Source organism: Tamandua tetradactyla, chromosome 12 (assembly GCF_023851605.1).
Source record: "Tamandua tetradactyla isolate mTamTet1 chromosome 12, mTamTet1.pri, whole genome shotgun sequence".
Lineage (NCBI taxonomy): Eukaryota > Metazoa > Chordata > Mammalia > Pilosa > Myrmecophagidae > Tamandua > Tamandua tetradactyla.
Genome location: NC_135338.1, coordinates 36,363,999 through 36,383,868, shown reverse-complemented (window position 1 = coordinate 36,383,868; position 19,870 = coordinate 36,363,999). Strand labels below are relative to the sequence as shown.

General features: G+C 42.5%; 1 protein-coding gene across 2 annotated transcripts; it reads right to left on the bottom strand.

Moving 5' to 3' along the window:
• Positions 1-302: 302 nt before the first annotated feature.
• On the bottom strand, positions 303-19,201 carry CIPC (CLOCK interacting pacemaker). Of its 2 annotated transcripts, none has more exons than XM_077123164.1 (4): positions 19,074-19,201; positions 13,902-14,079; positions 6,957-7,123; positions 303-3,843 (listed from the first exon to the last, which is right to left on the bottom strand). In XM_077123164.1, the coding sequence occupies exons 2-4, from the start codon at positions 14,035-14,037 to the stop codon at positions 2,950-2,952; spliced, it is 1,197 nt and encodes a 398-aa protein (XP_076979279.1). In that variant the 5' UTR covers positions 14,038-14,079; positions 19,074-19,201; the 3' UTR covers positions 303-2,949. The 2 variants fall into 2 exon arrangements, with proteins under 2 accessions (XP_076979279.1, XP_076979278.1); XM_077123163.1 differs by lacking the exon at positions 19,074-19,201 and adding an exon at positions 18,928-19,018.
• Positions 19,202-19,870: the final 669 nt, after the last annotated feature.

The following is a 19,870-nucleotide window of genomic DNA, read 5'->3' as shown; positions in this document are numbered from 1 at the left end:
AAGTGTTCAGATCACATGGAAGAAATCACTGGGATGTATTTTCCTCCCCTTCCTCCCAGTCTACCCAATATAATCCTCCAAGACTCCAGGGAACAACCATTCATTTGCTTGAAGACTTGCCTGCATTTCCTTGCAAACGCACACGGGTGGACATCAGAACAATTAATTTTCACGAGTTCAGTATCTAATCCCAACATTCCCAAATGAGAAGAGGATGTATGTATGAAAATTAAATCAATTCACATATTTACTCTAGATTTCTCTGGGTATTTTTTAAGCAGTTACAAAGCAAAAAGGCCAAATAGTTTTCAGTTTAGCGACTTTTATTTCTCTCTGACATTTCACAGTCAATTTCTACAAAACTTCATACTTTTGCAAAAGAACTCACATTTGGAAAATAAATTTCTACCCTACAGAATTCATAGCTGGAAAAACACTTCAATATATGCACGAGGGTTACTTTTCTGCTTCAAAGAACCACAGTAGAGAAGAAAAGTCAGACAACACTATAATTTAAAAAGCCAAGAGAGTGTAATAAATTACAAATGTCATTAAACTTCATTCCCATAACTAACTCAATAAGCAGTTTTTTCTAAATGTGCCTCAATATTGCCCACAAAATCTACCAAATGTTCTTTTCAGGGTTGTTCTGAGCTAAGAATGGCTTCCCACTTTCAGCAAATGGTAGCTCTGCCACAGTACTTCATATCAGATTGAACCATGCATTGCCGAAACCATCACTACTTACAGCCTATGCAACCAGTGGAGATCTTTCTGGTCAACCCCGAGGTTCCTTCATTTGCCAATCTGGCTTCCAGCTCCAAATGTCGGCGGGCCTCAAGTGATTTTTCCTTCCAAGATCTAGCGTCTCTAGTTAGCTTCATCTGCTTACAGCTCCACTAGGAGAATACCCATGCTGACAGCCTACACAGACTTTCAGCACGGACTCACCAGGTCAGAGGGAAGTCGGGGTGGTGCTGCTTCTCCCTGCCACTCGGCAGTGAGGATCGATGACAGCTTTCATCATCTTTTACCATGACAGGAAGAGAAATGCCAGCCTTAATCTAGGACGGAGGGTCCAAGAGGCTTATATCTCCACAAAGCATTTTTCTGATGGAATAAATTTGGTTCTCAGTGAGTGTTTTCAGATTTTTGACACTCAGTAAGACTCATGACTGGTGCCCAGACTGTTCTGAATGCACCTGTTTCTATAGTCTGCCTGCCAAACTAATCTGCCAAAAAGGAAGCTTCCTAGCATGGTGCACAGAGTAGAGCAGCTCGAGTACCACACAGATGCAGGGGAGGCAAAGGGAGTGGGCCAAGAGAAAAAAGATTCAAGGGAGCCGAGTCTTCTGAAACACACTTTTCCTCTGATTTTAAAAATTCTTTCAGAAAGCAAACGGCAGTAATAATTTTGCACTGATCAGGAGAATCTACAGTTTTTATTTCTGAAACAATCATATTCAAATTGCCCATGTTTGAGAACAAAGTGTAGCTGGTGTGAAGTCTTACACTTTTAAAACTATGTTAGAGTTATGACTACCTGGTCAATATGGTCATTAACTTCAAGAACATTTTCCTTGCAGAAAAAGATGGGCCGGTTATACAGAGCTCCTTATTAAAGTAATTGTAAAGTACAAAGCTTTTCTGGAGGATGAAATTTTTAAATGAGAGGATAAAAAGAAAGTTTGAGATTTCAGTACTTAGAAATCAAGTTTACCTATACAACGGAGTAGATGACAATATGTGCTATCATCTGAAAATTCTCATCACAGTTTTCATTTCTAGATGAACTTCACTTAACCAACATTACACCTTTGGCTTTACTGTCAATATCTAACATGTAGAAGGAACACAGAAGACTGCTCCAATGTCACTCCACTGCACCATAAGGGAGAATTATGGAGGTGAGCAGAAAATGAAAATGAAAAGGTTTTCCAATTTTTTGTGGACTTCTGTATTGTAACCTCAGGATGATTTTATTGAATTCAGAGTTTATCAAGCATGATAATCACTGATTTCCTTTTTCATAAAAAAGGGGAGGGCAGGGAACAAGAGACAGTAGAGGGTTAACTTATACTACACTCTTAGGAACCACCAAAAGTTATCCTTAAAATTGTTTCAAAAGGAGAGAGAAACAGCATAAATCACCAAACTCTTCCAGCTCCTCACCAGAAGATGCTGGCTATGTCCACTCTCTTCAGACTCTAAGTAAAAAATAAAATCAATTCATCAAATACAATTCCATATGGTACCGAATCTACCCCACACTTTTAAAAACCTGCAGTTCTTCTGCCTACTAGTTCAAGTGAAAAGAAATCTGGCTTGTGAGTAAAGTATATGAGTCAAATAGTGCTACCCTTTCCCTTTGACCTTCAAGTTTAAGAAAACAAAGTTTTAAGTGATTAAATTTCTTGCACCCTAGGCCCAACCTGTGCTCGAAGCATTTTAGGTTTCACCCAACTGGCATACCTCATGGAATGCGAACACACCTCCTTTTATTTTTCTCTGTGACTAAGACACTCAAAGGAAGATGCACGAAGGGACCTTTATGCTGCCTGCTCCCTGGCTCAACAGGTGCATGCTCACCCGTGTCACTGACCCTTGACCGTGGTTAGTGAGTGGGATGGTGGAAGTGACAGCTAGAAGAGCCTTACACAGTTATCTCTCCTGCCTTGTCCTTGACCCATCCAAGTGCCTGTAGGCGAAGGAAAAGGGGCTCAAGGGCACTGAATCAGAGGTCATCAGTGGGATTGAGGCATAAGGAATCTGGGCATAGACCACTGGTTAAGATAGCAGCCAGGTATTGGCATGTGGCTTCATAAGTGAATCGCTAAACAACTTAAACTTAGAAAGAAAAGCGCTCACTTATGCTCTGGGAAACAGGATTAAATAACAGCAAAAGAGTTAAAAGAACCTTTCAAGTAACAGGAAAATATGCCTTCTGTGCTATATGTCTGGGTGATCAGAGAAAGTGTCTAGATCACTGCCAGTATGACTGGGCCCAGATGTTAGGGATGCCTGTAGCTTGGCCCAAGCCTGCGGAGCCCTGCTCTTGGTGGCCTCTATAAATAGCTGAGTTTGTTCCTTTAGCTGGTCTAGTTCCACCTGAGTCGCCTGGTTCTGACGAATCAACTCCTTGGTTTTCAAAGTGATCTCTAGCAAACCAGATTTGTGCAGGACTACCAGAGTATTCTGAAAGCGCCTGTGCTTGCTCTGCCGCTGCTCTGAAAAGATATCTGGGCTGCGACAGAGGTGCTCAGCAGCCCATAAAGGTGAGCTGTAATTGGCTGGCAGTGGGGATAGGGGGGAGTTGCTTTCTAACCCATGCAGAGTACTGTCTGCTGCACAGACAGGACTGGCAGGAGAAGCAAAGGTCAGACTGGGAGCTTTAGCAACGTGACTGCTGGAAACTGGTTGAAGAGTCTGTGGACTTCCACCTGCCACCAGGGAGGGCACACCCTGCAGAGCTGAATCCTCAGCAAGTTTGGTGCTAGGGGGTGCTGGAGTTGAGGGGCCAGATGGCATAGCACCAGTCTTGATCGGCTCACTGGGAGATGAGGTTGGCTCCAGTCTCTTGGCACAGATTTTCTTCTGTACCCCACTTTTTCCTCTTTCTTCTGGGCTGAGGGAAAGTCCCCTTTTGCCTGGGTGTGGGGCTATTTTGGTGTAAGAATTTAGAATGGGTAAGTAATTCCTGGAGTCTGACTTTTTCTCCCCAGCGTGGCCTGAGCTGACAGGAGATGGTACAGTTGGGTGAAGGAATAAGAGCTGTGGCTTCGCTGAGATCACTTCAAAGGAGGGCTGGACTGTCCAGGACTGGAGCTGGGATGAGCTGCTGCCCTGAAAAGAAAGGAAGAGAGCAGCATTCCACCTACTGCCCGCTGAAAGGACAGGTGATTGAAGCTTCTTATGAAGGGGCTAAACAGAACCGCAGATATTTATAACCATTTTAATACAGAACTTCCCTTGTCAAGAAAATGACTGGAGAAGAGGTGTTTGAAAATCAATTCATGTCAGAAACCACATCTTTTTTCTCACTTTTCCTAAGGGAAAACTAGAGGAAATACCTATTTTTATTCAAGTGCTATCACTCAGAAAAATAAATTTTAGATAGGTGAAGTAATGTAGAGTAAGGTCATGATGGAGGAAATAAAAATAAGGACAGTAGAACTTCTCTACATAAATTAAAATGTGATAATTTCAAGAATATACATATAACTTTACATCAAAGCCCATCTACATATAGTACACCTGGAGCCTCTTTTACCAAAACCAACTTTTGACTTGAAGCTGCATACTGGCAGGAGTCTACAGGTTCCTGTTTTAAGAGATACATGATTATCATAAAACCATTCAAAATAATAATAGCTACCATTTGTGGTTGCTTGCTACAGGCTAGCTCTGTGTGTGACGTTTTACACGGGTTATCTCCTTTACTCCTCATAACAACCTGCAAGGTGGTTATCATTTTTTTATTTCATAAATAGGAACCTGAGGCTTTTAGAAACTTAAATCACAGAGCTATCAAGTGATGGAACTAAGATTCCATTCTGTCCAATTCTAAAACTCGTCTTAACCTTTGCTATATGACTTTTCAATTACAGATTTTGATTCCTTAAGTACTGATTTAAAGGGAAGTCTAATAAAGAAGGGCATGGCCACGTGTCTACAACATTTAACAGCTAGTCCATTTCCAAGCTGGTCCCAAAATTATAAACGTATTATAAGCAGAAAGAGAGCCTGGCAGAGATTCTTCTCCTAGGCAGGTCATGGACTCACTTATGTAAAGAAAGCTATGGACTATCTTCCCCCCCACATACATGGACATTTCACATACATTTCAGCTTCTTGTTTGCTGGAATAGGAACTGTAGGCCGACAACTACTCATCTCCAGTTCTCATACTAAGGCTGGGACGATCTGGAGAGAGTCTGCTCTGGATTCCTCTTGGTGTTCAGATATATCCTGTGATCTATCCAGGCAAGCAAGAGTAGGATCCAAAGCCACATTTCCCTGTCAGAGCAGATCCAAAATCTCAGGGATCTTTCAAAGTAGAGATCAGTCTAGACTAGCTCAGTCAGAAGCAAAACTTCAGTCCTAAGGGTTAACCTACAATGCAAGCGGATCCAAAAAATATCCAGTCCATTGCCTTCCCAAAAGGATTTTACCAGACTGCTCTTCCCAATGCTTTTGTTTTGCTCACTGTCCTAAGCGATACTTATCTTATTAGTTCTAATTATGAGGTTTTGCAAATTGTACTATTCATGTTGCAATCATCAGAGGGAATGGAACAAAATGTGAAACTTGGACAGGATCTTGGAATCATTTCGCATAGAGCCTTCACGTTAAGGTGAGGAAACTGAGGTCCGAGGAGGTTGGGTAACTGTGTGCGAGATCACACAGTGCATGGCAGAAAGGGAATCAGACTCTAAGGGGAAAAAAACACCTCAAATCAAGTAGCAATAATCAAGACACTATACAACAGGCAGGGCTTTAAAAAAGTACATTATTATTTTAGTTTTAGAATTATTTTCATGTTAAAAAAAATGCTCTAAACTAATGCAGTGGGCCAGCCCACCCCCAAGACGCCTGTCTCCTGAGCCCAGCAGCTGTCCTGGCCAATCTTTATCAGGAAGAATGTGGTTCTGCTGGAAAAGCCTACTCACTCCTCAACTGTGGGCTGTTCTCAGCCTTCTGGAGCTGCCAGCCTAGCCTGTGACAAAGAAGGGATATAAACACAGACATGAGAGTGTCAAGAGAGACAGAGAGAAAGGGAGGGAGGTAAAGAGGCAGGAGAAAGGAAACCCAGGAGAAGCTGCCACAGCACTGGTGGGGCCAGAACGATCTCATTTGGGCTCCATGTCCTGTCTTTGTTCACTATTTTCATTTCAATAAGGAGAGATATACTTCCAGCTGACATGTGATTTGCCAAGCAAAACTCTCTAAAATCCTCTTCCAAACGCATCTGGCTATCTTGTTGAAAATCAGTTTCTGTTCCACAGAAATAACTTGGTAAAGTTTAAGAGGTTACTATTACCTGTCGGATGTCAGCCATGTTCTTCTAACCTTTTATCTAAGGTGGGAAGGTCAACTCCATAAAGCCAAATTCCACCCACCACTTCCTTTCAAGCAGCTTCATCAATGGACCCAGGTGGGAACTGGGATATGTTTTCATTGTAAAGCAGGGTAAGGTTAAATGTTCTTTGGGTTAAATCAACATCTCTATTTCTCAGACTTCTCTATTCTAATTGAACCAAGTTTGTACAATCGAGTCCTGTTTCACATGCTGGAGCTTAGCTTCGATTTTCATCTAAGTCTTCTTTTCTTCCAAATCTACACAATAATCACATAATAGGCATTGTTATGTAATAAAGCTCAAATATTCTTCAACTCTGCAATATGCTGTGTGGAACCTGCCAGTATAATCAAATCTAAAACAAGGAGCTTCTCGTCACTTATGACATGGCTTTGGCTGATTACTAAGAACATTCTCAGAACGTGACATAAAATACACGGAAATTGTCTCTACCTCTGAAACCAATAAATGCATCCTATATTTCTAGATTCCTGGGGTAATTCAAGATAAAAAGAGATTCTTTTGCATTTGTCCTAAACACTGCCATGTATTAGAATGCACTACTGAAGTAATGACATTTATGCTTGGGCCCTTTATATATGACTACAGCATTCTGGGATCCCTTTGGACTGTGGATATGGAAATAAAAATCTACTGTCACAAAATGAGAATACATGCTGGGATTCTTGTATTCGTTTTTAAAACAGTATCAATAGTTGAAAGGTGACATCCTCTTCCTGGGGCAGGAAGCTCGCATCACTGTAGTTCTAGTGGTCTGTTTCTAAAATCTCTCCTTGGCAGAGAGGACGAGCCTGGGGACAAAGAAAGCTCAGAAACCTGAATGCGCACAGCCTGTAGGAGCGAGCAGTCTTCCTCACCTGTTTGACCAGCACGTTCTTCATGATGACCATGGGGGACAGCGTAGGGAAGGCATTGTTTACAGTCTTGGAGTTCTGCCCCAGCCTGTCTTCGCTCCAGCCTAAGGCGCTCAGCAGGTCCTCGGACTCCATCTGCTCTGCGGAGCTCAGACATTCTGAGCTTCCATCTGGCGGGCAAAAGAATGGTGATTTATTTTCGCTCTGGGCTGGGGGCTCTTAACCCAGCTCCCAGGGAGCTAGGACCTCTCGAAATTGAATGCCACATTTGTGATATGTGATTCTGTGCATTCTGCTGAGGAGAGGGGCTTTTGCTTTCATCAGATTCTCAATGGGATCCAGAATTCCCACCTCCAAAAAAAAATAATAAAATAGTTTAAGTATCTCTGCCCCAGGATAGCCTGATTTCCTTTCTAAATCTCTTAGTAGCAAAAGCCTGTCTTTGCCAATTAGAGTTCACGTGAAAGTAATCTGCACCACAGCCTAAAGGACTGCTTCTAGTTCTTTACTGTCAAAAATCTGTTTTTGAAGGGGAGGGAAGCATGTGACAGGGCAGAATAAGACTGTGTACTACTCTGGGCAATATAACATGTAATTATAATAATAAAAATAAAAATAATCTGTAAACCTCAGGATTTATATCTAGGCTGAAATTAAAAGGGTTTCTTCCTAAATTTTCCTATTGTAAAATTCTGGCTAAATTCATCAAAGCTAAAGATAAAAATTTTTCTTTCCTTGTTCTTCCTCTCCTCTTCCCAACACCCATCCTTTTAAGTACCTCTTGTTGGCATCCTAAGTGCATGCTGAGTGTGCCTACTGGGGATGCTGCACAACGGGGGATCGCAAGATGCTCTCCAAGACCTCCAAGGGGAAGAAAGTAGGGTTGTGCTACATAAAATCCATACAAAAAGGGCGTGATTAACTATCTGTGGAAGAAACCAAGAGACTACTGCAAATCTGCTGTTGAGGAGTCTGGGAATATCCAAAATACTTATCAAGAATCTCAGAGTAATTTGGAAGAGGCAGGACTGGAATGTGATTGTAATTTAAATTAAATTGCACTTTCACCAACTTAGAGGAAGATTGTGTCACCGAAAGACATTCTCCAGAGAAGCTTTTAAAAAATTACTGATGGCTTGAGTATGGCATGAGATTTTGTAGGTTTGTCCAGAGTGATGCCCTGATAAATCCCAGAGTAATTTGAACAGTGACTAAAAAAGTATTTGCAAAGTCCCCTTGGGGGGAATGGTGAGAAAGACGGAAAATTCAACTTCACCATGTGGAGAATTCTTGACATTCTCACAAGCAATGGGGACAACCAAAGCAATAGGCCGATTCCTCAATTTCGGGGTTTGTTCATATGAAACTTATCCCCGCAAAGGATAGGCTAAGCCTACTTAAATCAGGCACGAGTCACCCCCAGACAACCTCTTTTGTTGGTGAGATGTGGCCTCTTTCTCTCAGCCAACATGACAAGCAAACTCACTGCCCTTCCCCTCTCTACATGGGACATGACTCCCAGGGGTGTAAACCTTCCTGGGAACATGGGACAGAAATCCTAAAATGAGCTGGGACTCAGCATCAAGGAAATGAGAAAACCTTCTCGACCAAAAGGGGTAAGAGAGAAATGAGACAAAATAAAATGTCAATTGCTGAGAGATTTCAAACACACTCAAGAGGTTATCCTGGAGTTTATTCTTATGCATTATATAAATATCACCTTTTTTAGTTAAGGTATATTGGAGAGGCTGAGGGAAGTGCCTGAAAATGTAGAGCTGTGTTCTAGTAGCTATGTTTCTTGAAGATGATTGTATAATGATATAGCTTTTGCAATGTGACTGTGTGATTGTGAAAACCTTGTGTCTGATGCTTTTATCTATGGTATGGACAGATGAGTAAAACATATGAATTAAATATAAATAATAAAGGGAACACATGTTAAAATAAACTTAGCTAGAAGGGACTCCCACTGGCCAGATTTGGGACAATTTGAGTATCAAAAAGAATAATAAAGTTAATGTATTGACAAAATGAATTGCAAAAGAATGCTATGCACCCATTGTGATGCTCAAAAAAGGGGTGGGAGGTGAAGCAACTCTTTACAGAAGAATACCAGCTAATAAATGAACAATGAATTCAAAAATCACCATCTTTAAGCCACCGAGGTTTTAACCGATTCAGGAAAGGGTCATCAATGAATATTAAAACCAATGAATGAAGAGTTTGTGGGGGAACAGGATGTTCACACAATCTCAAAGTATCATCCAACAGATTACTTATTAATTACAAAGAAATGCGGCACACACTTCCTTAATCAAGTGATCACTGGACCATCACCAAGAATAAAACAGACTATGAGTCTCCTTATGTATTGTCCTGGGAAGGGTATAACATCAACAGTGCAGCATTCTTGTCAAAAATGTTTACTCTGACTAAAGCAAAAAATGTTTATTTGGTAGAAAATTAATATTTTGACTAGTGCATTTCCTAATATAACTTTTGTAGATAGTCTGATTGAACGCCAAAAGTACTTGGAATCTCAGGTAGGACATGAGATTATGTTGGTTTGTCCAGAGTGATGCCCCGATGAATCCCAGAGTGATTTGATCAGTGAATGGAAAAGTATCTGCAAAGCCCCCTTTGGGGAGTGGTGAGAACGGGGAGAAATTCAACTTCCCCAAGTTGAATTCTTTTTTTTTTTTTTTTTTTTTTTTTTTTTTTTTAAAGGAAAGACAGAGAGAAGGAAGGAAGGATAGAAGGAAGGAAGGAAGGAGGAAAGGGAAACATTTTTAAACATTTTCTTGTTTTATTGTATTCTGTTTCTCCGTTTTTGTTACATGGGGTGGGGCCGGGAATCGAACCGAGGTCCTCCGGCATAGCAGGCAAGCACTTTGCCCGCTGAGCCACCGCGGCCCGCCCCAAGTTGAATTCTTGATATTCTCACAAACAGTATGGACAACCAAAGCTATAGGCAGAGCCCCCAGTCTTGGGGTTTGTTCATATGAAACTTAACCCCACAAAGGATAGGTCAAGCCTACTTAAAATTAGGCCTAAGAGTCACCCCCAAGAGAGCCTCTTTTGTTGCTCAGATGTGGCCCCTCTCTCCAGCCAACACAACGAGCAGTCTCACCACCCTACCCCTCTCTACGTGGGACATGACTCCCAAGGGTGTGGACCTTCCTGGCAACGTGGGACAGAGATCTTGGAATGAACGGAGACTCAGCATCAAGGGATTGGGAAAAACCCTAGAACGAGCTGAGATTTAGCATCAAGGGATTGAGAAAACCTTCTCTACCAAGAGAGGGAAGAGGGAAATGAGACAAAGTGTCAATGGCTGAGAGATTCCAAACAGAGTCGAGAAGTTATCCTGGAGGTTATTCTTATGCACCAAGTAGATATCACCTTGTTATTCAAGATGTAATGGAGAGGCTGGAGGGAACTGCCTGAAAATGTAGAGCTGTGTTCCAGTAGCCATGTTTCTTGAGAATGATTGAATAATGATACAGTTTTCACAATGTGACTGTGTGACTGTGAAAACCTTGTGTCTGATGCTCCTTTTATCTACTTTGTCAAAAGACGAGTAGAACATATGGAATAAAAATAAATAATAGGGGGAACAAATGTTAAAATAAATTTGGTTTGAAATGCTAAAAAAAAAAAAAAATGACTTTGCATTTTATAAACAGCTTAAAGCCAAAAAAAAAAAAAAAAAAAAAGGTTTACTCTGATTCTAATAATGAGGGGCCAGAAAAATTCATATTGGGGGACATTCTACAAGACAACTGGCCTGACTCATTCAAAGTTGTTAATGTCATGGAAAAAAGAGGAAAGAAAGAAGCTGTTCCATACTAAAGAAGACTAAAAAGAAAGGACAAGTAAAATGCAATGCACAATCCTCAACTGGATCCTGGATCCAAAACAAATAGGCAAAAAGACAAACAGCTATAAAGAACACTACTGGAACAGTGGGAAAAATCTGAATACGGGCTGTATCCATGTTAAATTTCCTAGGTATGATAACTGTAGTTATATCAAAGATTTCCTGTTTTTAGGAGACACACTCAAATATCTAAAGATGAAAACCAAGTATCTGCAAATTACTTTCAAATGATTTAGACTGTCTCTATACAGTGTGTGTGTAGAGAGAGTTAAAGCAAATATGGTAAAATTATAACAATCAAAGAATCTGAAATATATTTGGGGTGTTTATTCATTTTTCTATAGGTTTGAAATTTTTCAAAATAAAAAGTTAGGAAAATAATTAAAATGGAAAATGCTACCTTGGTTTTGCAAATTTCATCATACTCCAAGGTAAGTGGAATGATAATTCAGGCAGTGAGAAAGTCACTGGTTCCTGGTCCGGGAGTGGCTAGGGGCATTCACTAGGGTCATTTGCTGGTGCATAGTGTGTTCTGATTACTTTCAATACCACCTTATGTTGGAATAGTATGATACTTTTTTTTTTAACTTTTTATTGTAGTAACCTAGACAGATCGTAAAATTTCTTATTTTAACCACATTCAAGTGTACAATTCAGTCATATTAATTATATTCACAATATTGTGCTACCATCACTGACATTCATTACCCCTCCTTTTCCATCACCTTAAAAAGAAACTACACACCTATCAAGCTATAACTTCCTTTTCCTGTCCTGCTTCACACCCCACCCCCTGGTAATTTATAAACTACCACCTGTCTCAATGAAAGTTGCTTCTTCTAGGTTATTTCATATAAGCAAGGTCATATAATAGCATGCATATAACTCATCAACAAAAAGACAACCCAATTAAACAATGAGCAAAGGACTTGAGTAGACATTTCTCTAAAGAAGATATTCAAATGGTCAGTCTACATAAGAAAAGATGCTCAAAATCATTGGCATCAGAGAAATGCATATCCAAACCACAGTGAGATAGCACTCACGCACACTACGATGACTATAATTTTAAAAACAGAAAAGAATAAGTGCCATCAAGGACTGGAGAAATAGGAACCCTTATACATTGCTGATGGCAATGTAGAACAGCCACTATGGAAATCAGTTTGATGGCTCCTCAGCAAATTGGAAATAGAATTACCATATGACCCAGCAATCCTCTTCTTGGTGTATGACCAAAAGAAGTGAAAGCAGGGACTTAAACAGATATTTGTACAACAATGTTTATAGAAGCATTATTTGCAATAGCCAAGAGGTGGAAGAAAGCCAAGTGTACAACAATAGGTGACTGGATAAACAAAATGTGGAATATACATGCAATAGAGTATTATTCAGCCAAAAAGATGAATGAAGTTTGGATGAATGCTGCAACATAGATGAACCTTAAAGACATCATGTTGAATGAAATAAGACAGACACAAAAAGACAAATACTGTACAAAAAGCACAATATTTTTTACAGTACCACCACAAAGAGAATGAGGAAACGATCAGAAAAATTTCAAGATTGTGAAACATTCTACAAAACAAGTGGGCTGACTCTCAAAGTTGAAGTCATGTTGGAAGGAGAAGGAACAAATGCCAACAGTATTAGGAATAAAGGGTATTAGAATTATGAGTAATTTTAATTTTCTCCATTGTACTTTTCTGAATTTCTAAGTTTCTACAATGAGCATGTACTACCTTCACAAGATGGAAAAAGTTACAGAAAAAAACCTGATATTAAAGGAAAAAAAGATATTGGTCTTGCAATGTTTCCCAAACCTGCCTGATTAGAATTATCAGAGACCCTTTTTAAAAACCCAGACTCCAGACCCTCTCCCAGACCTAAGTCATAATCTCCAGAGGAGGGGGTCCTGGTGATCAGAAGTTTCAACAAAAACTTCAGATGAACCTTATGATGAAGCAAGTTTAGGAAACAAGGCTGAGAGATAGAGAAGGAAAACCCAAAGGGCTACCAGTTGGCTTGCACTTCCCAGACTGTCCTGGTACTAGCCAGGGGCAATCAATTCCTCTTATTCTAATCCCCTGATTGGTGCTATGTTCCTCTCCAAGCAAAAGTCTATTTATAATTTGGTTTCTCATGCAGAATGCCTACAGGGACAAAATATACTAATCTTAAAATGAGAGAGTTCTAGTTTTCCTGACAGCTGCATTTCTCACTATAAATTAATAAATCAACAAGAGTGATTGATCAGTCTCTGTGAGCTTAGATAATATAAATCCTTTCTTAGGGAGGGCTCTACTCTCAGGATGCTAACCTAGCCAGGATCTCTTGGTGTTTCCCCTTTGCATCCCTGGGCCAAAACTGTTTTACATTAAAAGCATATTTAAATCACTATCCCCAGACCTGAAAACTAAAAAAGGACCTAAGCACAACATTAAACAATTTCCTGAATTTGCAGCAAGTGTTTCCAGGTAAGATTTAAGGCAAACTAGTAAGGAAAACTGATCCTTCTACTCTCTTGTCTCTTTGTAATAGGGCCAGGTGGTTCATAGTCTAAAATACACCAATGCACAGGTTCCAGATGAATGTAGTGTGAGGGAAAATGTTTTTAAACTCAGCAAAATTACTTCCTTAGCAAAAAAAGTTATCTTAAATTATATTCTACTTTTGTTTAACTGACAGCCTTCCAATTTGTTACATGGTGACAGCAAGCTGTAATTTTTTCCCCCTGCAATATAACTACTCCTATGCAAAAGGAGCCAAAACAACAGAATTATAAGTACTTAAAAGTGTTTTTTTCCCCCAGTAACTACTTGCAACTGTAGAAAGTGTTTAAAGAAATATTTAAAGCTGAGAAAAGATGTCCAATCATTCTTTTAGAACTAACCCTTTAGTGACCAGCAACCTGCCATATGGCATCAGAATGACCACTTTAAGAGATAAGTTCTTTATCCTGTGCATGAAAGTTTTCAATCCTTTATCACCCAAATGAGTTTTGGGAAGGAAATTTTTTTTCAGGCAAATCATTCATTATGATATAGAAAGGATACAGTGCTTTAAACCTGAAAATCCAGAATCCTTATCCGACTCAGTAGCTGCCATGCCGAGCTGACGAGCCACTTTTTCCATTTCTGTCCCTTTGCCTAGTTTGGCCGAGAGTCTTCTGGGGTTCTCTCTGGATGGGTTTTTCCTTTCCATGTTCTACTGGGCTGGAAGTGGATTCATCAATACTCTTTTCATCTGGAAAACAACAATTACATAAGAAGTCATTGCCTTGAGGGCTGAAACAGGTGATTCACAGGGTGAGGAGACAAGGAAAGGCAAAGAAAACTGGCCTTGCCTATAGCCACTAGATCTCTGAAGTCTCCGCTGACAAAGGCTTAAGTTGACTAAACAGTAGGATGGTTTCCACCCAACAGCAGAGGCACAGTCCTCTCGCTGCCCTCTAATACCATTACAGATTCAAGACACACAAACCACTCACTGGAGGCTTTGTAAACTGCTAACAAAGGCACGTTTTATTAGGCTTTTTGGAATGCGTAACCAAGTCAACTCATTCTCAACCCTGAAGACAGGAGAGGTTACACTGCTGGGCTGAGGTCTGGTTCCAGGTACATACTGGCATGGATGTGACCTAGTACTGCCACCTCCCACAGTGTAGTTTCTCAATTAACCTCTTACTTCTTTGGATGAGGTAACGAACAGAGTAAAAACAACTCCTAATAAATGTATGCTACTTTTCTGGCCTGAAAAGCACTTTGATGCAGACGTAAGATATACATAATAATGTGTTCGGGTTATATAAAAGGTGAGTTCATATCATCACTGTGACTGTTCTCTCACTAGGGCCTCCTGATGACCTCCTCAGTTGCAATTCCATTTTACAGAGGAGGATGTTGAGGCTCAGACAGGTTACATTTAACCATTTACAGCTATTTATCAAGTGCCCACTATGAATCAGGCATTGTGCCAGGACTAGGATATACTGTGAACAAGACAGACATGGTCCCTATCTTCCTGGAACTGGGAGTCCAGGGAGAGAGACAGACATTAAACAAGTAATCACAAAATTATTATTTTGATAAGAGCTATAAAATGTGTGTGTGTTGGGGGGTGGGCTGATGGGAGGGTCCTGTGAAGGGAAGGCTATCCTAAAGAAGTGACATGTAGGCAGGATCTGCAGGATGGGAAGGAGTTAGTAGGAGTCAGTCAGGTGAAGGGGGAGGGATGGGGTGTGGAGGTACATTCCAGACAGTGTGGAGCCTGACGGGAGCAAGGACCTCTGCCCGTTCAAAAAGATGAAAGGCCAGTGAAGCTGGAGGGCAGAGCTGAGGGGACAGGATGCTATGCAAAGACACTAGGGAGGTAAGTAAGGGGCAGCAAGGCAGTGCCTTGTAATCCACGTTAAAGACTTTGGATATTAACTTAAGAGGAATGGGGAGCCACAGAAGACTTTTAATCAGAACAGTGATTGGATGCTGGGCTGAGACTGGATTGGAGACAAGCAAGAGTGTCACTGAGAACATTCGGATGCTACTATAACAGTCCAGGTAAATTATGGGGGTGGCAGTGGAGAGGGAAAGAAGTGAACAGATTGGAGACATATTTAGAAGGTAGATATAATACGATCTGATTTTTATATGTGAGAAGTACAGGGTGGTACCATTTCCTAAGCTAGAGGGTCCAAGAAGGGGGGAAGAGACTTGAGGGGGCAGGGGATGGCTAGTGTTCAATTTGAGCCATGTATAGTCCGAAGTGATGGAGGGTCATTCAAGTGGAGACGCTAGGTAGAGAGAAACATATACAAGTAGGGAGCCCAGAAGAAAAGCCTATATTTGCCCCAGTGAAATACAGCTAGTCCATAGGAGTCCAGAACTAGGATAACTGTGCAAAGAATGAGACAAGTCTACTGAAGGGCTGGCAGAGGCTGAGAACATTCCTTCCACTGCAGGAAGGCCCCTAGAGCTACCCAAGAATGGCAGCTATAAGATACTGGGTGGCTATGAAGTGGATGGCCCAATAAAAAAGAAAAGTTTAAAATGTTTAATCTTTTAATGTAAAATAAAAACTGTTTTATTTTCAATCAAACCAGGATCCTTTTGTGTGAGATGCAACATATGTGCATAGTTGCATTTTCTTGCGAATAACAGTGTCCAAAAGTGAACTGGAGGCATTCTTTAAAACGGAAGTGGATGTGGCCTATGAATGGCCATTTAGATTAATTCAAGTCTAACCATACTGTTGATTTGGATGAGGAAGGTAGCTCATGTTAGTTGCAACTAATTAAGAATGCAACAGAGTTTCACATTAACTTATAAAACATGGGTTATTTAATAGATATTTTAGGTGAAGCATCCCAATTTAGTCATTCATAGTCCTTGTGACAGGAAAATGAAAAAGGTCTTGTTACTCTTAGTAAATATAGTGAACAGAACTACAGAAATTTCTTCTGGCTCAAAGAAAATGTACGGAATAATATTGACTGGAATCAAAATACTGAAATGTTGGCAAATACATTAAAAGGAAAAAGGATGCAAAAATGCGAGATCCTGGGAAACTGGCTGTAGTTGGAAATAATGAATGCATAATCTACTTTAGAATGGTAAATTGACTATTTTGGACGTGAAAGTGATTAAAAATATAAAAGTCCCTATCCTAAATTAAGTTGTCTTTAAGCAGCACTATTCCTTAATGTCTCAGGGATGTTCAAGCAAGAGGGAGATGAAGGGTTACATTCCACCTCCACCTTTCTTCTCTGGGAGAGGAGAGGCACTTCCCTCCTGGGAGTGGCACTGAGGATGTCAATAAGCCAAGGAATAACACATCCAGGCTTCAAAGTACCATATGAGGCCTTGACAGGGGACAAGCAGACAGAAGGATGGCATTTACCACGGATGCTCTCAAACCCAGGTTCTGACAACCTCAAGAAGTTGCTTGACTTTTTTTTCCTCCTTAGGGAAGTTAGATGCTCATAAGTTGAAAATGGGTTACTAAGCTTTTATCCTGGGTGTCATTTCTAATTCCTGGTACAGGCTGAAAGCCACTAACACTGCTTAATAAAAATCTCAGCTCCTCATGTGCCAACTCTGCTTTCGAAGGACCCCAATTAAATTCCAAAAACCGTCGAAATTGACCCTAATTGAGCCTCTTATAATTGTACACGTAGCATATTTTCCAAAAGATACCCAGAGGGCATAGAACACAATAAAATTCATAATGTAAATTTAATCAATAAATACATAAGTTCATATATAAATATAAATAATAATAAATATAATATAAAATGCCAAAGTCCTATAATTAATAAGTATAATTTAGGTGTGCCATAGCATTGGCTCTTATTTCCATTTCTGTACTTTTTACTTTGCGGTCTAATTACGTGTCTCCTCAATCTCAAGGGTTATTTTTTCCTTGTTACAAAATCAGCTCCAACAGTTGATAGGCACACAAGACATGGGAGGCACTGGACAGAATAAATTTCAACAAATCTTCTGTCCTGCTGAGTCTTTCTGACAGCCTTTACAGCTAAGCTGTCACCAAAATTCAAACAGCTTGAAAGTCAAGATTCTGAACTTCCAAACACCATGATCACCTCAAAACCTAACTTCCAGGTCTGGTCCCCTGCAGGAAACAGACTGATCCCATATTTTAAGATGAAACCACTCCTCCAGGACTTGGGGGTAAGCTGATCAATCAAACTAAACGGAGTTACACAGGCTTAAACCCACCATATTATCCTTACGATAAAAAGGAGACCCAAGGATTACAAGGAAAAGATCTGAAATGCTGCTCTCAGATTGCTCCTTTTATAGACACCTGGCAACTTCCCTGTGAGCTCAAGTTTCCTTGAAAATGTGTCACGTGTATAACATGTGTGCATGGACAGAGAGGTGTAAGGTTAATAAAGCCCAAGCAGAGGCTTAAATATAATAAAGCAATAAGACTATAGAAAATAAAGACCTCAACCTCCAGTAAACCAAGAGTAATCCCAATTAGAATGATAAATCTATTTCTAGGTTTTCTAGAAAGTTATTTTCTCTTGATCCGAATGTCTGGAGATACCATTCTGAGGAATGTCTCTGTATTTTAATGGGGGGAACCCATCTACCTAAATCTCAAATATTCATCTTTCCCTTTGGATCCATTTCCATTCTCAAAAATGGAACTTGGCTGCTAACACATGTAAAAGATCCTGAACCCTGGTTACATCCAGTTTTCTATTTTGGGAACCAGGTATTGGTGACTCTGTTCTCCCCTTTTACAGAGAAGTCAGATTAGAGAACTTCTTCAAATCCCCTGCTTCCAGAGGGTTCGCAGTAACTGTGCCCCCTACCCACTCCTACCACCCCAGGCTGCATCTGTGCTGGGCAGCTTCCGCCCCCTCCAGCCACCCACCAGCCTGCCAGCTCAGCAGGGCAGAACTGGGCAGACCCCAGCACCGTGCTGTGACTGGCATGCCACCAGCCTCCCAGGACAAACGCCCAGGCAGTGTGTACTGCCAGGACTTGGGCAACACCAGGGAGCCTGGCTCCGGCCTGTGCCTGGACCAGAGCTCCCCGCAACCCACCCACTAACTCCTTACTTGTCACTGACCGCTTTCCCCCAGCCCCTCCTTCACCCCTGGCGCCACGCCCGGCAAGCTGGCTACCCAGGGAAAATACCCAACAAAGTGGGTGACAGTAGGTCTCTAAAAAGACAGTACACCTGTGCCGGGAGCCCAGAACGGGCCACTGCTCCCACCCCAAACTGCAGGTCCCTCACCCTGCTGCCGGCTCCGTGCCCACTCACTCATTCCCTGCCTCTCGGCTCATATTCTGCAGGCCTCCGGGCTCTGGGCCCGCCAGGGAACCGGTTGGCTGGGGACCCCAGGGCTAAATCAGCCCTAACCAACTCCTCCACCAATTCCTTACAGAAGACCCCTTCCCACAAACACACACAGCCCCCGCCTCTCCCTCGATTCCCTCTCGCGCAGTCCCCGCCCCCTCACAGCAAAACGAACCAACTACATGGAGGGAAGGATGCACCATCCCTTGTTCCCCAGCTTCGCCCCTCTGTCCCCCTAAAGCCCCGGCTCTCCCTTTCGCCTACCTCGTTTCCCTTCTTCTCTTCCCGGCTCCCACCTCCTTTCCTTACGCTCCTCCCACAAACCCTCCCCCGTCGCGCCATCCCCTGCTCCCTGCCTCCCCGCCCCCACCCATCCCTGGTATGCTCGCGCCCAACCCACCCTTTCTCACCTAGGGCCGGGGTCTCAATTCCGCGACCGGCCCCGAGGGCAAGGTGGCGCATGCGCGAGCCCGGCCCCGCGGCTCCATGACAACTCGGCGGTCGCCGGGTCTTCAGCTATCCCTCGGGCCTCCCGCCCCTTTCTCCTCCCCCCGCCTCCGCGGCAGCTTTCCCCAGCCACGTGACCCAGCTCGGAGGACCCGGCACCACGGAGACGACTCGCTGTTTTCCTAGAAGGGTCCTTTGCGATGCATCCTCTCCCCCTCCGCCCGAAAGCGAGGCCGCAAGGGGGTGGGGCAGTCCCTCAGCAGCGTGCGCTCTCCCCGCGGAAGGCGGGCATCTCTGTGGTTGGCTTCTGCGGCTCGTGCCGCCATTTTGTGGGGGAACTTTGATCCCCATGCAGCGTGGGCACAGTTTCCAGCAGCCCGGGCTGGGTCGGGTTATAGCAGATTCGACAGGAGGCGTGATTCCCTTGAGGGGGCGCATGGAGTGTTGTTGGGGGGGGGGGGGACCGCTGTCTGGGTTGGTGTCGTGTTATGGTTGGGGAGAGGGACGGGCCGCGCCTGACTTGGCGTGCGGAGCCGTGACGGCGGGGGAGGAGGGCGGAGCGGCCTCGGCTGGGTTTCGGCGTGACGGGGGCGGCGCCAGTCCTTGCTCGGCGCCGCTCACGTGGTTGCACGCCTGCTGCAGAGGCCTGTGTGTGTTCTTATCTGCCGCGCGAGACGGTCCTCCGCGAGGCAGGGACGCGACGAGTGTATTTGTTGGGTGATTTCATGTCGCTTAATGTTTGACTCACTGTCCTGACTCA

What these genes read in the sequence shown, in the direction of transcription:
- CIPC (XM_077123164.1), bottom strand. Translation starts at nt 14,037, where the DNA reads ATGGAAAGGAAAAACCCATCCAGAGAGAACCCCAGAAGACTCTCGGCC. An exon ending in TAAGGATTCTGGATTTTCAG is followed by an intron (nt 7,124 to 13,901) that starts GTTTAAAGCACT and finishes TTTGCCCGCCAG; the next exon opens with ATGGAAGCTCAGAATGTCTG. An exon ending in AGAACGTGCTGGTCAAACAG is followed by an intron (nt 3,844 to 6,956) that starts GTGAGGAAGACT and finishes CTTTCTTTTCAG; the next exon opens with GGCAGCAGCTCATCCCAGCT.